Source organism: Mesoplodon bidens, assembly GCF_964165515.1.
Source record: "Mesoplodon bidens genome assembly, chromosome: 14".
Classification (NCBI taxonomy): domain Eukaryota; kingdom Metazoa; phylum Chordata; class Mammalia; order Artiodactyla; family Ziphiidae; genus Mesoplodon; species Mesoplodon bidens.
This window is the reverse complement of record NC_138170.1, coordinates 24,016,057-24,029,311: the sequence shown is the minus strand read 5'-3', so window position 1 is coordinate 24,029,311 and position 13,255 is coordinate 24,016,057. Positions and strand designations below refer to the sequence as shown.

The 13,255-nt window shown below is 41.8% G+C and overlaps 1 protein-coding gene across 4 annotated transcripts in view; it reads right to left on the bottom strand.

Moving 5' to 3' along the window:
- The window catches only part of CCDC138 (coiled-coil domain containing 138), a gene marked incomplete at its 5' end in the record, with an annotated part of 54,954 nt that overhangs the window by 25,941 nt on the left and 15,758 nt on the right, over nucleotides 1-13,255 (bottom strand). For 2 of the 4 annotated variants that reach the window (XM_081253770.1, XM_081253771.1), the window contains 4 exons: nucleotides 2,257-2,373; nucleotides 8,991-9,155; nucleotides 12,159-12,266; nucleotides 12,379-12,456. In XM_081253770.1, coding sequence (XP_081109896.1) covers nucleotides 2,257-2,373; nucleotides 8,991-9,155; nucleotides 12,159-12,266; nucleotides 12,379-12,456 — 468 coding nt within the window. The remainder of the gene's footprint in view (nucleotides 1-2,256; nucleotides 2,374-8,990; nucleotides 9,156-12,158; nucleotides 12,267-12,378; nucleotides 12,457-13,255) is intronic. The other 2 variants (XM_081253772.1, XM_081253773.1) reach the window with 2 other exon arrangements.

Below are 13,255 nucleotides of genomic sequence, written 5' to 3'. Positions count from 1 at the left end.
AACACTGAATGCTGGTGAGGATGTGGAGCAACAGGAACTCTCCTCACTGCTGGTGGGAATGCAGAATAGCGAGCCACTTCGGAAGACAGTTTGTAGTTTCTTAAAAAAAAAAAAAAAAAAAGTATATTCTTACCATACTATCAAATAATCATGCTCCTTGGTATTTACCCAAAGGAGGTGAAAACTTATGTCCACACAAACACCTGCACATGGCTGTGATAGCAAGTTTATTCATAACTGACAGGACTTGACAGATGTCCCAACACATCTGTCAGTAGGTGACGGATGCATAGACTGTGGCCTATCCAGGCGATGGAATATTATTTAGGGCTAAACAGAAGAGGGTTATCAAACCATGAAAAGACAGGGAGGAACCCTAAATACGTATGACTAGGTGAAAGAAGCCAATCTGAAAAGGGTACACACTGTATGATTCCAGCTCTATGACATTCTGGAAAAGGCGTAACTCTGCAGACAGTAAATGGACTGGTGGTTTCCGGGAGTCAGGGGCTGGGGGGAGGGCAAGAATAGGCACAACACAGAGGATTTTTAGGGCAAAGGATTTTTTGTATCAAATTATTCTGTATGATACTACAATGACGGTTACAGGCCCTGATACATCTGTCAAAACCCAGAGAACGTACAACACCGAGAGTGACCCTGATGTGAACCTCACACTGTGGGTGATGGTGACGTGCACGTGCAGGTCCGCTGACTGTGACGAAGGTCCCATCTGGTGGGACGCTGGTAGTGGGGAGGCTGTGCATGTGTGGGGCAGGGGTTACGGGAACTCTCTGTGCTCCATTTTGCTGTGAGCCTAAATTCGCTCTAAAAAATAAAGTCTATATATTTAAAAAGCAACATAAGAAACCTTCATGGTGATGAAGCTGTTCTGTTACCTTGACTGTAGCCATGTCGGTATCATGGTTGTGGTGCTGCAACTAGTTTTGGAGTATGTCACCTTTGGGGGAGTGGAAACAAGTGATCGTTCTATTATTTCTTATGAATACAAGTGAATCTACAACTGTCTCAAAATAAAAAGCTTAATTTTTAAAAAAGTACTTGCAATTAGACAACTGTTCAAACTAAAATGTTAAAAACCCATCAGTAAATGTTGAGCAAACGAATGGGAGAGTGGCAAGAATGCTACTTTTCACTAGAAAGTGGGTGCAGGCTGGCAGTGCACACAGAGTGGTGCTGAGTGGAGATCTGAAGACAAGAAGAGAGTACAAATTATCTGAAGAAAAATGAGAAGACTCCTCTGGAAGGAAGATAAAACAAAGTTCCACTCAATTCTGTGAGTCTAGGCTTTTGCGGCTGAAAGCAAGCATGCAGCCAACCTTTCTCAGAAACCATCACGTGAACAGCAAAGTCAACAGTGACATTAACAGATCAGATAATTTATATAACTCTGGTGAGACACACAGTTAAGGTCAACTGTGTGTATGTTATGTATGTGTGTGCACGTGTGCACGCACACACATGCTCACGTACTCGCTCATGTGTGCCATGAAGGCAAAATATTTAGGAAATCCTCAGAAAGACATTTTCCCTAAACCTCAACCATCCCACTACTTAACCACCAGTCCTGCACTTAGCAGTTTAGCCATGTGCTTCCTGAGCTCCACAGGACCAAGAGTGAGCTACTCGAGCACTAATCTGTTTTTCTCCATTTTTAACCAAATGAAAGCTGTAACAGCATTTATCAACACTAACTGGGGAAGTAACATTTTACAAACCTACTACAACTCACAGCATGATTGGTTATATATGCACGTCATATTTAGATTAAATAACCCTTACATGAGCTGGTAATACCTACCCTTCATTTTATAAGATGCTGGAATAATTTTCCCCCTTTGATTAGGTTATCCTAATAATCACTGTTCCATTTAGCTAGTGTGTGTTTACTGGCATAAAGACAAAAAACCAATTTCTGTTACCTTCAGAAGAATATGAAAAACTATAAAATAAATAATGAGGCACGGGGGGGGCAGTTGGTTTCAGCAATAACCTAATACAGTGAAACTCCTTATTACACAATTCTGAAACTCAAAAACAATGTTACACCCTGAATCCGATCTACAGCATTGAGAAATAGAATAGTAAAAGGGGAAAGAAGAGAAAGTGGTGAACAAAGAAAGGGAGGCGAGGAAAAGTCCCGAAACAGAACAGGACATGTGGGGAAAGCTGTGAAAGAGTAAGATCAAGAGCAACAGGATTTTACTTGCAGATAGACTCCCATTCACCAATTACCTGTGTTCCAGCATCCAGCTGCCTTAGAGACCAATAAATAAACTTTACAAAAGGCTCGTGAAGCTTGGCATTCACAAAAGGCATCCACTGTAGCTGCTCTGTCATCACAGGCAAAAGCTAAAGATAAAAGGATGGAAAATACAAACACACACTATTTTTAGATGTCTGAAATCAATTATCACAATTTTCCAAAAATTATCTTTTTCCAAAAGAAAAAAAAGTTCTCTAACAAAAAATCTTCACTTTAAAACCATATGTAATACAATAAGGAAATATGTATTTGAAACATTACATATCTATTCCCTTGACCCAGCAATGGCACATCTAGGATTTTAAGATTAACCTATAAAAACACACTCTGAATCTTAAATGGTTAAATAAACTTATGGTGCACATATAACCATTAAAAATGATAATGGCATCTATATTTATTCCCATGGCATATTCTGAGGTTATAAAAGCAGGTTACAAAAAGTGTAATAAGATTCCACTTATATAAAATGTCTGTATGAATTTATATTGAAAAAGAGATAAGAAAAGATGTTTTTAAAATATATTAACAGTGAGATTTCAGTAACTGGAATGATATTTACTTTCCTCTTTACATGTCTGTCTTTCATAAATATCTTAATGTCAACTTATAAAAATAATGCAAATCTTTAAAAAAGGTATTTATGAACGCTGCTTCAACAGTATGTCATTTTGCTGAAAGATTAAGACCATAGTGATACATTCTAGTTCTGTGAAAAATGCCAGTGGTAGTTTGAATAGGGATTGCATTGAATCTGTAGATTGCTTTGGGTAGTAGAGTCATTTTCACAATGTTGATTCCTCCAATCCAAGAACATGGTATATCTCTCCATCTATTTGTATCATCTTTTTTTTTTTTTTTTTTTTTTTTTTTGTGGTACGCGGGCCTCTCACTGCTGTGGCCTCTCCCATTGCAGAGCACAGGCTCCAGACGCACAGGCTCAGTGGCCATGGCTCACGGGCCTAGCCGCTCCGCGGCATGTGGGATCTTCCTAGACTGGGGCACGAACCTGTGTCCCCTGCATTGGCAGGCAGACTCTCAACCACTGCGCCACCAGGGAAGCCCTATTTGTATCATCTTTAATTTCTTTCATCAGTGTCATAATTTTCTGCATACAGGTCTTTTGTCTCCTTAGGTAGGTTTATTCCTAGGTATTTTATTCTTCTTGTTGCAATGGTAAATGGGAGTGTTTTCTTGATTTCACTTTCAGATTTTTCATCATTAGTGTATAGGAATGCCAGAGATTTCTGTGCATTATTTTGTATCCTGCTACTTTACCAAATTCATTGATTAGCTCTAGTAGTTTTCTGGTAGCATCTTTAGGATTCTCTATGTATAGTATCATGTCATCTGCAAACAGTGACAGCTTTACTTCTTCTTTTCCGATTTGGATTCCCTTTATTTCCTTTTCTTCTCTGATTGCTGTGGCTAAAACTTCCAAAACTATGTTGAATAAGAGTGGTGAGAGTGGGCAACCTTGTCTTGTTCCTGATCTTAGTGGAAATGGTTTCAGTTTTTCACCATTGAGGACGATGCTGGCTGTGGGTTTGCCATATATGGCCTTTTATTATGTTGAGGAAAGTTCCCTCTATGCCTACTTTCTGCAGGGTTTTTAAATTGAGTTATTTGTAGTGAGGTGGATGGACCTAGAGTCTGTCATACAGAGTGAAGTAAGTCAGAAAGAGAAAGACAAATACCGTATGCTAACACATATATATGGAATCTAAGAAAAAAAAAATGTCATGAAGAACCTAGGGGTAAGATGGGAATAAAGACACAGGCCTACTAGAGAACAGACTTGAGGATATGGGGAGGGGGAAGGGTAAGCTGGGACAAAGCGAGAGAGTGGCATGGACATATATACACTACCAAACGTAAAAGAGACAGCTAGTGGGAAGCAGCCGCATAGCACAGGGAGATCAGCTAGGTGCCTTGTGACCGCCTACAGGGGTGGGATAGGGAGGGTGGGAGGGAGGGAGATGCAAGAGGGAAGAGATATGGGAACATATGTATATGTATAACTGAGTCACTTTGTTATAAAGCAGAAACTAACACACCATTGTAAAGCAATTATACTCCAATAAAGATGTAAAAAAAAAATGGCAAGAAAGTTTTAAAAAATAATAATAATAAAAGCTAGGATATAAAACCATATGTAATTGGACCCCAGATGTGATAAATAAGGTATAAAGATAAACCTCTGAGTCTGGAAGGACATATATGACCTACGTTCTCCTCTGGAAATACCGCCCCCCCCCCCCCCCGACCCCGGCTTCTGTGTCACCAACTTCTCCCGCGACACCCAGCTCTCCTCTACTTCTCGGGCCACTACCATTCTCTCCTGCCGGCTGGTCCTCACTCACCTGACCATTAAATACCGGAGTTCCTTGACTCAGCGCTAGCCAGTCCGGACTCACAACCCCCACATCCACACGCCCAGCTCCGGCCTCTCCGCAGAGCCCCAGCCCCTGGAGCCACACCTACACCCACACCCACAGACGCACACGTACTCCGGTGTCTGCAACTCAACTCATCTAAAACTCACTTACCAACAGTGGAGGCTCAAACCCAGATCTCGTGTAGTGTTCCCTACTCGCAGTGAATGCGACCAACGTTCATCCCGGGGCAAAGTCAGGAGCCTGGGCGCCAACCCTGAGAGCCCACCTTTTATACAGGATCCATCACCAAGTCTCGTCAATCTTCCCCCCTGAACATTCTCTAGACGGCCCATTTCCAGCTCACAGCCACACCGTCCTTCCCCTGAACCACCTGCGTTTCCTAAGTGCGTTTCCTAAGTGTCCTCCAGACCCACCCTTGCATCTCTTCGACCCTCTTGCCGCATCACAGGAGACACGACCCTTTCAAAGCATAAACCTGACGCTATTTTCTCCTGAAAGCTCTTCATTAATTTCCTCCTAGTCTTAGTTATTTTCTAGAATGAAATTTCAATTAAAACTGAAAACTTATAGACACTCGAAATTGAGTACTTTTGTGGATGAACAGAATTTGATAACCACCTACTCTGTTAAGGTCATAATCACAGGAACATTTTGTATTCTGAATTCCCCCGCCCTTAAATTACAGTATTTAAAACTGGTAAGGAAGGAAAGTCTTTCGTTGCAGAGAGAAATCTTTCAACTGGGACCACACATAAGCATACAAGATAAAGTACACAGAACTATGTATAAAGTGTTTCTGTCACAAACAAGGTACATAACACAAGGAAGCACGCAGGAAAATTAGAAGTGTGAGATATTCCGTAAGTTCACTAGGTTACCAGCATGAAGCTGGGGAGGGGAAGCGAGGGGAGGGGGAGGAAGCAGAGTGTCCCAGGTCTAAGGACCCAGGGAACACCAAGAGCAAGAGCACCTCGTGTTGGCCTGGTGTCTTTCCTGTCTTTCACGGTGGTGGTGGTGAATTTTCTGGTAATCGTTTTAGTGAGATATAATTCACACACCATATGAGTCACCCATGTAAACTGTACAATTCAGTGATTTTTAGTATATTCAGCGAGTTGTGAAACCATCGTGAGAATCCGTTTGAGAACATTTCCATCACCCTCCCCCCCAAGAACCCTAACCATTAGCAGGCATCTCAGCATCCAGTCCTCACAACTACCTGGCTACTTCCTCTACAATGATTTACACGGTTCCAGGATTTTCATATAAATGGAATCACACAATATGTGGTCTTTGGTGACTTGCTTCTTTCACTTACAATATTTTCAAAATTCACTCATGTTGTAGTATGCATGGATACATCAACCCCTTTTACCACCAAATGATATTCCACAATCTACATACACCATTTTATTGAGCCATCTGTCAGCTGATGGGCATCTGGGTTGTCTCCACGTGTTGGCTATCGTGCGTCATGTTGCCACGAACATTCACATATGAATCTATGTGCGCACACGTCTGCATTTCTCTTGAGTACACACCTCAGAGTGGAACTGCTGACTCGTTTGGTAAATCCACGTTTAATCTTCTCAGGAACTGCCAGGCTATTTTCCAAAGTTCCTACTACACCTTTTTACATTTTCACCAGCAGCGCATGAGAGTTCCGATTTCTTCACATCTTGGCCAATGCTTAAGATTACCTGGCATTTTAATTTTAGCCATCCCAGGGGGTGTGAAGTCACAAAACAAAGTGACTCTGACTTCCATTCCCCAAATTACTAACGTTGCTGAGCATCCTTTGACGTGCTTATCGACCATTTGGGTGTTAGAGAACCGTCTATTCAGATGCACTGAGCATTTTCAATTACGGTGTCTTTAATTACTAAGTTGTAAAGTCTTTTTGTTTAAATACTCAAGATGGAAGTCCCTTATCAGATCTAATTTGAAAAATATTTTTTCCATTCATTGGGTTGCCTTTGACTCTCACGATAGTATACTCTGAAGCATAAAAGTTAAAAAAAAAAAAAATGGGGCCTCCCTGGTGGCACAGTGGTTGAGAGTCCGCCTGCCGATGCAGGGGACACGGGTTCGTGCCCCGGTCTGGGAAGATCCCACATGCTGCGGAGTGGCTGGGCCCGTGAGCCATGGCCGCTGAGCCTGCGCATCCGGAGCCTGTGCTCCGCAACGGCAGGGACCAAAACAGTGAGAGGCTCGCGTACTGCAAAAAAAAAAAATAAATAAAATAAAATAAAATAAATAAATAAATAAATAAATAAATAAATAAATAAATAAATAAAGGAGTCATCAAAGTGATTCAATACATGCTGTCAGAAAAAAGGCTTCATTATTTTAAAATCACAAATTGTACATACTCCTAAAAAGATCTGAATAGTTGCTTCTGTTGGCTACAAGTATATTCAGCTAAGTAATTCATTAGTTTGGTACTATTTATCTGTCTCTTATTCTGTTAAGAAGGCTATTAATAAGTTTTAACATTATTCTACCTTTACTAATATACCAGGGACCATATATTAAAAATATTTTAGTTAAAGATCTAGGCTCAACAAAAACTGTAAATCCAGAATAAGTTAATAAGTAACGATCCTCACTTAAGGATGATGACAAGAATCCTGTGCCAAATGTGTGCTCATCATTCTCCTCTTATGCCATTAATCTGATGTGAAAACAGAATATTACATGACCCATATTCCATTTGCTAAAATTATCGATTGTTAGCCTTAAAATCCTAGGGCTGCCCTATTGCATCTAGCTCTAACAAATGATATTTCTATACAAAACTTTAATACTGGAGGCCTTCCTAATTAGCAGCTACTTCTAAAGTGTGGTTAGATATAGACAGAATAGTTGATGCAGATGCTAAAAGAGACAAATTCTAAACGAAGATGTATTTGTTTCCCATTCCTGCCGTAACAAGTTACCACAATCTTACTGGTTTAAAGAACACAAATCTATTATCTCACAATTCTGCAGGTCAGAAGTGTGACTGAGTCTCAACCAGGTAAAATCAAGGTGTGGGCAGAGCTGAGTTCCTCCCTGGAGGCTGGGAAGGATCCCTGTTTTGCTCCTTTGGGCTGTGGTTGTAGGATGGAGGTCCTCATTTCCTTGCTGGCTGTCAGCAGAAGGTAACTCCTAGCTTCTAGAAGCAGCTTGCATTCCTTGGTTAATGACCCTCTTCCTCATCTTCAAAGCCACTGAGGATGCACTGAGTGTCTGAGTGTCTCACCTACTCTTCTGCCTCTTTTGTCTGGCCTGAAGTGCTCACGTGATTACTGGACCCACCCAGATCATCCTGATTAATCTCTACTTGAGGGTCAGCTGATTAGTAACCTTAATTTACTTTTTCCATGTAAATGTGACACACTGACAGGTTCCAGGGCTTAGGTTATGAACATCTCCGGGGCCATTATCCTGCCGAGCACAGAAAGCATTTAGAAGAAACTTTTTAGGTAAGGATGAAAACCGGAAATAATTTCCTCAAACGAAACCCTGGCCTGTATTTAATAATTCGTTAAACCAAACAACTTTAGATATCCACTCTTCAGAGTTTTAAAGTATTTCTTGTAGAATGCAACCGTCAGTCTCTAATGACAATTTATACTGACTGGAAATCCTGAGTATCAATATCTAAATTAATGTCTGTAATTTAAGAAAATCGTCATTTCTCTTTGTTAATGAGAAGCCCCTTGAAAATACTATTTAACCCTTCAAGACAAAAGGCAAAATAAAATTATTTTAGTGGGATTTGAATCCTAAAATGATGTGTATCAGGAATTGTTCCTATCACTGATTATCCGCCTAATTCTAACACACAATTATTTTGCCATTTTTGGAGTAGGTTTTCAATTTCTGGTCTGCTTTTAAAAAGAAATTCCCGGGCTTCCCTGGTGGCACAGTGGTTGAGAGCCCGCCTGCCGATGCAGGGGACACGGGTTCGTGCCCCAGTCCGGGAAGATCCCACATGCCGCGGATCGGCTGGGCCCGTGAGCCGTGGCCGTTGAGCCTGCGCGTCCGGAGCCTGTGCTCCGCAACGGGAGAGGCCACAACAGCGCAAGGCCCACATACCGCAAAAAAAAAAAAAAAAAAAAAAAAAAAAAATTCCCATCATGTTCCAAAAAATATAAGTATGAATTAATTTGAATTAAGTCTGAAATGAATCTTTTTAGAACTATTGGTATAATCAACTTTCTATCAAAAACACTTTCAATATTTTTTCTCTTGTAAAATGTACCACTTTTTCAATCTTTGTGTCTACTGAGTCATATATTTCAAATTAAAAAACAAACCTTCACACACTTCTCCTGAATATCATTTCTCTGAGAAGCAAATGTGGGTAGTGCCTTTTCACCATCCATTCCAGATTCTTCATGTTTCAGTTTGCTAAGGTGATGATCCGAAATCCAGTCCATGAAGACAGTTAAAAGTTCATAAACTTGTCCATTAAGTGGTACCTATATGCAAAAAAACTAAATCAAGCACTTCTTTCAATTCACAGCCTCCTAAAACTTCAAAGGCAAGTTTTAAATTTGGTAAGTGATTATGGCATAATTTATCTAAAACACTAAAACATGTACTGGATGACAAAGCTTCTCCAAATGAAAGAAATTACAAATCAAATATCTCTAATTAATATTAGAAACATGTTAAATGCTGGCTGACAGAAGGGGAGAAACCCACCATAACAAGGAAATTGAAAGAACTGCACCTTATAACCAAAAGAGAGAATTCTCATTAAAATTCTGTACCCAAGTTTGATAATGGAGAAGAGTAAAATTGGCCTTAACTCAAGAGCATGAACACCATAACTAATAGATTTTAAAAAATTTAAAGGTCTCAAAAGCTAAACAATTTCCACCATGAAACTTGATATCTTCTTTTTCCCTTTTAAAAAAGTTGTTTTCCTTTACACTGTAACATTCTATAAATAGGGTATGAAAACTTTTTCCTGGAAATCCTGTTCTCTGAGAGTCTACCAAAATGGGAGGAAAATAAGAACAAACTGCCATAAAAAAATTATAAATTCAACTAAACTGATTTCCGTGTTCCTTCAAATCACTTTTAGTCAATTTAATTCAACATTTATCACACATGTTCCTTAAACAGGAACTATGCTAGATTTAATTTTAGACAGAGAAAAACAAAAGCAAATTAATAAAAAGGCAAAATTAAGCAGACAGCAATCCACAAAAACAGCATCAGATGAATGAAAACAAAGTTATACTATTCTGACCAAGAGTCACTTTTAACCTTCTCAATTTTCTTCAAATAGGAACTTTTGATGAAAACTGCAATCATCTTGACTAACCTGAGTATAAATATCCACTTTTTCCAATTTACTTTATTATTATTATTTTTTTAATTTATTTATTTATTTATTTATGGCTGTGTTGGGTCCCCGCCTCTGTGCGAGGGCTCTCTCCAGCCGCGGCAAGCGGGGGCCACTCTCCATCGCAGTGCGCGGGCCTCCCACTATCGCGCCCTTTCCTGTTGGGGAGCACAGGCTCCAGACGCGCAGGCTCAGCAATTGTGGCTCACGGGCCCAGTTGCCCCGCGGCATGTGGGATCTTCCCAGACCAGGGCTCGAACCCGTGTCCCCTGCATTGGCAGGCAGACTCCCAACCACTGCGCCACCAGGGAAGCCCTATTATTATTTTTTAATTAAAAAATTTTTTTCATGGGACTTCCTTGGTGGCGCAGTGGTTGGGAATCTGCCTGCCAATGCAGGGGACACGGGTTTGAGACCTGGTCTGGGAAGATCCCACATGCCGCGGAGCAACTAAGCCCGTGCGCCACAACTACTGAGCCTGTGCTCTAGAGCCCGCGAGTCACAACTACTGAGCCTGCGTGCCACAACTACTGAAGCCCGCGTGCCTAGAGCCTGTGCTCCGCAACAAGAGAAGCCACCGCAATGAGAAGCCTGTGCTCCGCAACGAAGAGTAGGCCCTGCTCGCCGCAACTAGAGAAAGCCCGCGCGCACAACAAAGACCCAATGCAGCCAAAAATAAAATTAATTAATTAATTTTTAAAAAATTATTTTTTTCACAGCCAGCATCCATGACAAGAAAAAGGGGTTGGGGGAGTTAAATATGACCTTTTCCAACCACTAAACCCTCTGTGCACAGCCGGGGCCTGGTAGAGGTGAGGGCAGGTGGGGCGGCCACAGGCTGGGGCAGCCCCGTTGGGAGCGCAACATGGGGCCCAGGAGGGGTCCCTGCAGGTCAGAAGGGGGCCCTGGGCCTGGAGCCCCCGGGAGAGCCATGCGGCCAGTGCTGCCGCCCTTGCTGTGGCCGCCGTGCTCCTCCTGGATGAGATGCGGAGGCCGGGCCAGCGATGCTGTGGGCTTGGCTCCCTCCCCGCCCCACGTCGACAGCCCGCCCCGAGCTGACCTCCCACTGCAGGTGCCTGAGGGGACGCAGGCCGGGTCCTCTGTGCTCTCAGCAGCACGGCCCAGAGTTGCAGCACCTCCCTGCTGACACCCCGAAGCACCGCCAAGCGGGGGACCCGAGAGCTCGGCACAAGCAGCTCCCCCAGGCCTGGCCCTGCGGACAGACGAGGTCCCCGGCCTTCTGTCGAGGAGGTCCTGTGCGTGGACCCCGGCGCAGGGCTGGGAGCGCGGCAGCTCCTGCTCAATCTGCACTGGCCCGTCACAGGCCAGACGGTGCCCGTCCTACGGCAGCTCCCGCCTCTGCTGCTGGGGCTCCCATTGCCGTCCTTAAACAGGGCCATCCACCCAGTTCACTTTATGAAAAACTACAGCATTTATCAAAACCACTGAAGCCCAGTGAGGTATCACTACCCACCCACTGGAAAGGTCAAAATGAAAAAGACTGAAAACACCAAATGTTTTTTGGGCAAACTTTTTAGCAAAGTTGTCATACACACATTGCTAGCAGGAGTATGAATGGTACAACCACTTTGGAAAACTGGCAGTTGCCCCAAAAGTTAAATATACCTCTACCTTATGACCCAGAAATTCCAGTCTTGGCTGTATTTCCAAGAGGAATGAAAACACATGTCCCCAGAAAGCCTTATACATGAATATTCTTAGCAGCTAAATGTTTTGGTTTTTGCAAACAAAAGCATATCTGAAATACTATAGCGATACTTTTCTACAAAGAAATTATCACAGTGAATCCTTTCACACCAAGAAGAATGTTTGCCAAAGGGAAAAAAAATAAGGAAGAGAGGGCTTCCCTGGTGGCGCAGTGGTTGAGAGTGCGCCTGCCGATGCAGGGGACACGGGTTCATGCCCCGGTCCGGGAAGATCCCACATGCCGCGGAGTGGCTGGGCCCGTGAGCCATGGCTGCTGAGCCTGAGCGTCTGGAGCCTGTGCTCCGCAACGGGAGAGGCCACAACAGTGAGAGGCCCGTGTACCACAAAAAAAAAAAAAAAAAAAAAAAAAAAAAGGAAGAGAAAAATGTCCTGGCTTTCCAATGGAGAAATCATATCATACCTTATGAGGTTTTGAAACTGGTACTTTTTCCTGTTTTAAACTTTTTGCTTTGTGAGCGGCGTGGGGATTTCCTTTCAATCTCTGTATTGTCATAAACTCATACTTCCTCTGTGACAGTACATATCCGTGAATTAAAGGAAAATTATATTAAAAGTGAGAAAGTCCAAAGGCAGTCATTTTAAATTTCACTTGTGTCTCAAGAGAAGAGCAGGTACCTTACCTGTAAATTATCTAAACGAGCTTGAACTCTTTTAGCTTGAACCTCCAACTTCCTGTTTTCTTCACTTACTTCATTTAACTAAAGTAGGAAAACATTAGATATTTCAATAGAAACCTCAAGCCGATTTCCTACTAAAGTTTTTCCCAGTGTACTATCTTATCTAGTCTGTGTTACCAAGCAACATAACAGACAGAGGTAGCATCCATGGTTAAAGATCACAGCTAAAACCACCATTTGGTCCTAAAACATTAAGAGTTTCTAAGAAAGTTTACTTCATTCTATGAAAAATGTGCAAGTCTCCTAACATCTTACATGCATACATTTTAATAGGAAACGTCTTTTAGTTGAACTTTTTATTGAACTATGATGTATGTACAGAAAAGTGTACAAATCATTAAATATCACCATAATGAATTACTGGGATTGGAGTAAATGTTAATTTAGGAAAACTGACATCTTTACCATACTGAGTCTTCTCATCCCTGAACATAACATAGCCTTCAACTTATTTCGGTCTTCTTTAGTTGCTTTTAATAACATTTTGCACTCCTCAGTATGCACGTTTTATACGTGTATAATCTTTCTTTAGATTTATTCCTGGATAGCCAATGCTTTTTGATGCTACTACCCACAGTATCTTTCAATAAACATTCACTACTTGATTATTGTTGATATACAGAAATACACTTGATATTTTATATACTGAGCTTATACCCCCAAATTCTCCTAAATTTGTTTAATTCTAATAACTTGTCTGTATGCTCACTTGGATACTTACTACATCTGTGCATAATCATGTCATCGGAGGATAATTCTTATTTCTTCCTTCCCAACCCTGACTTTCCTCTCTTCACTGCACTGACCAGGACTTCAGCAC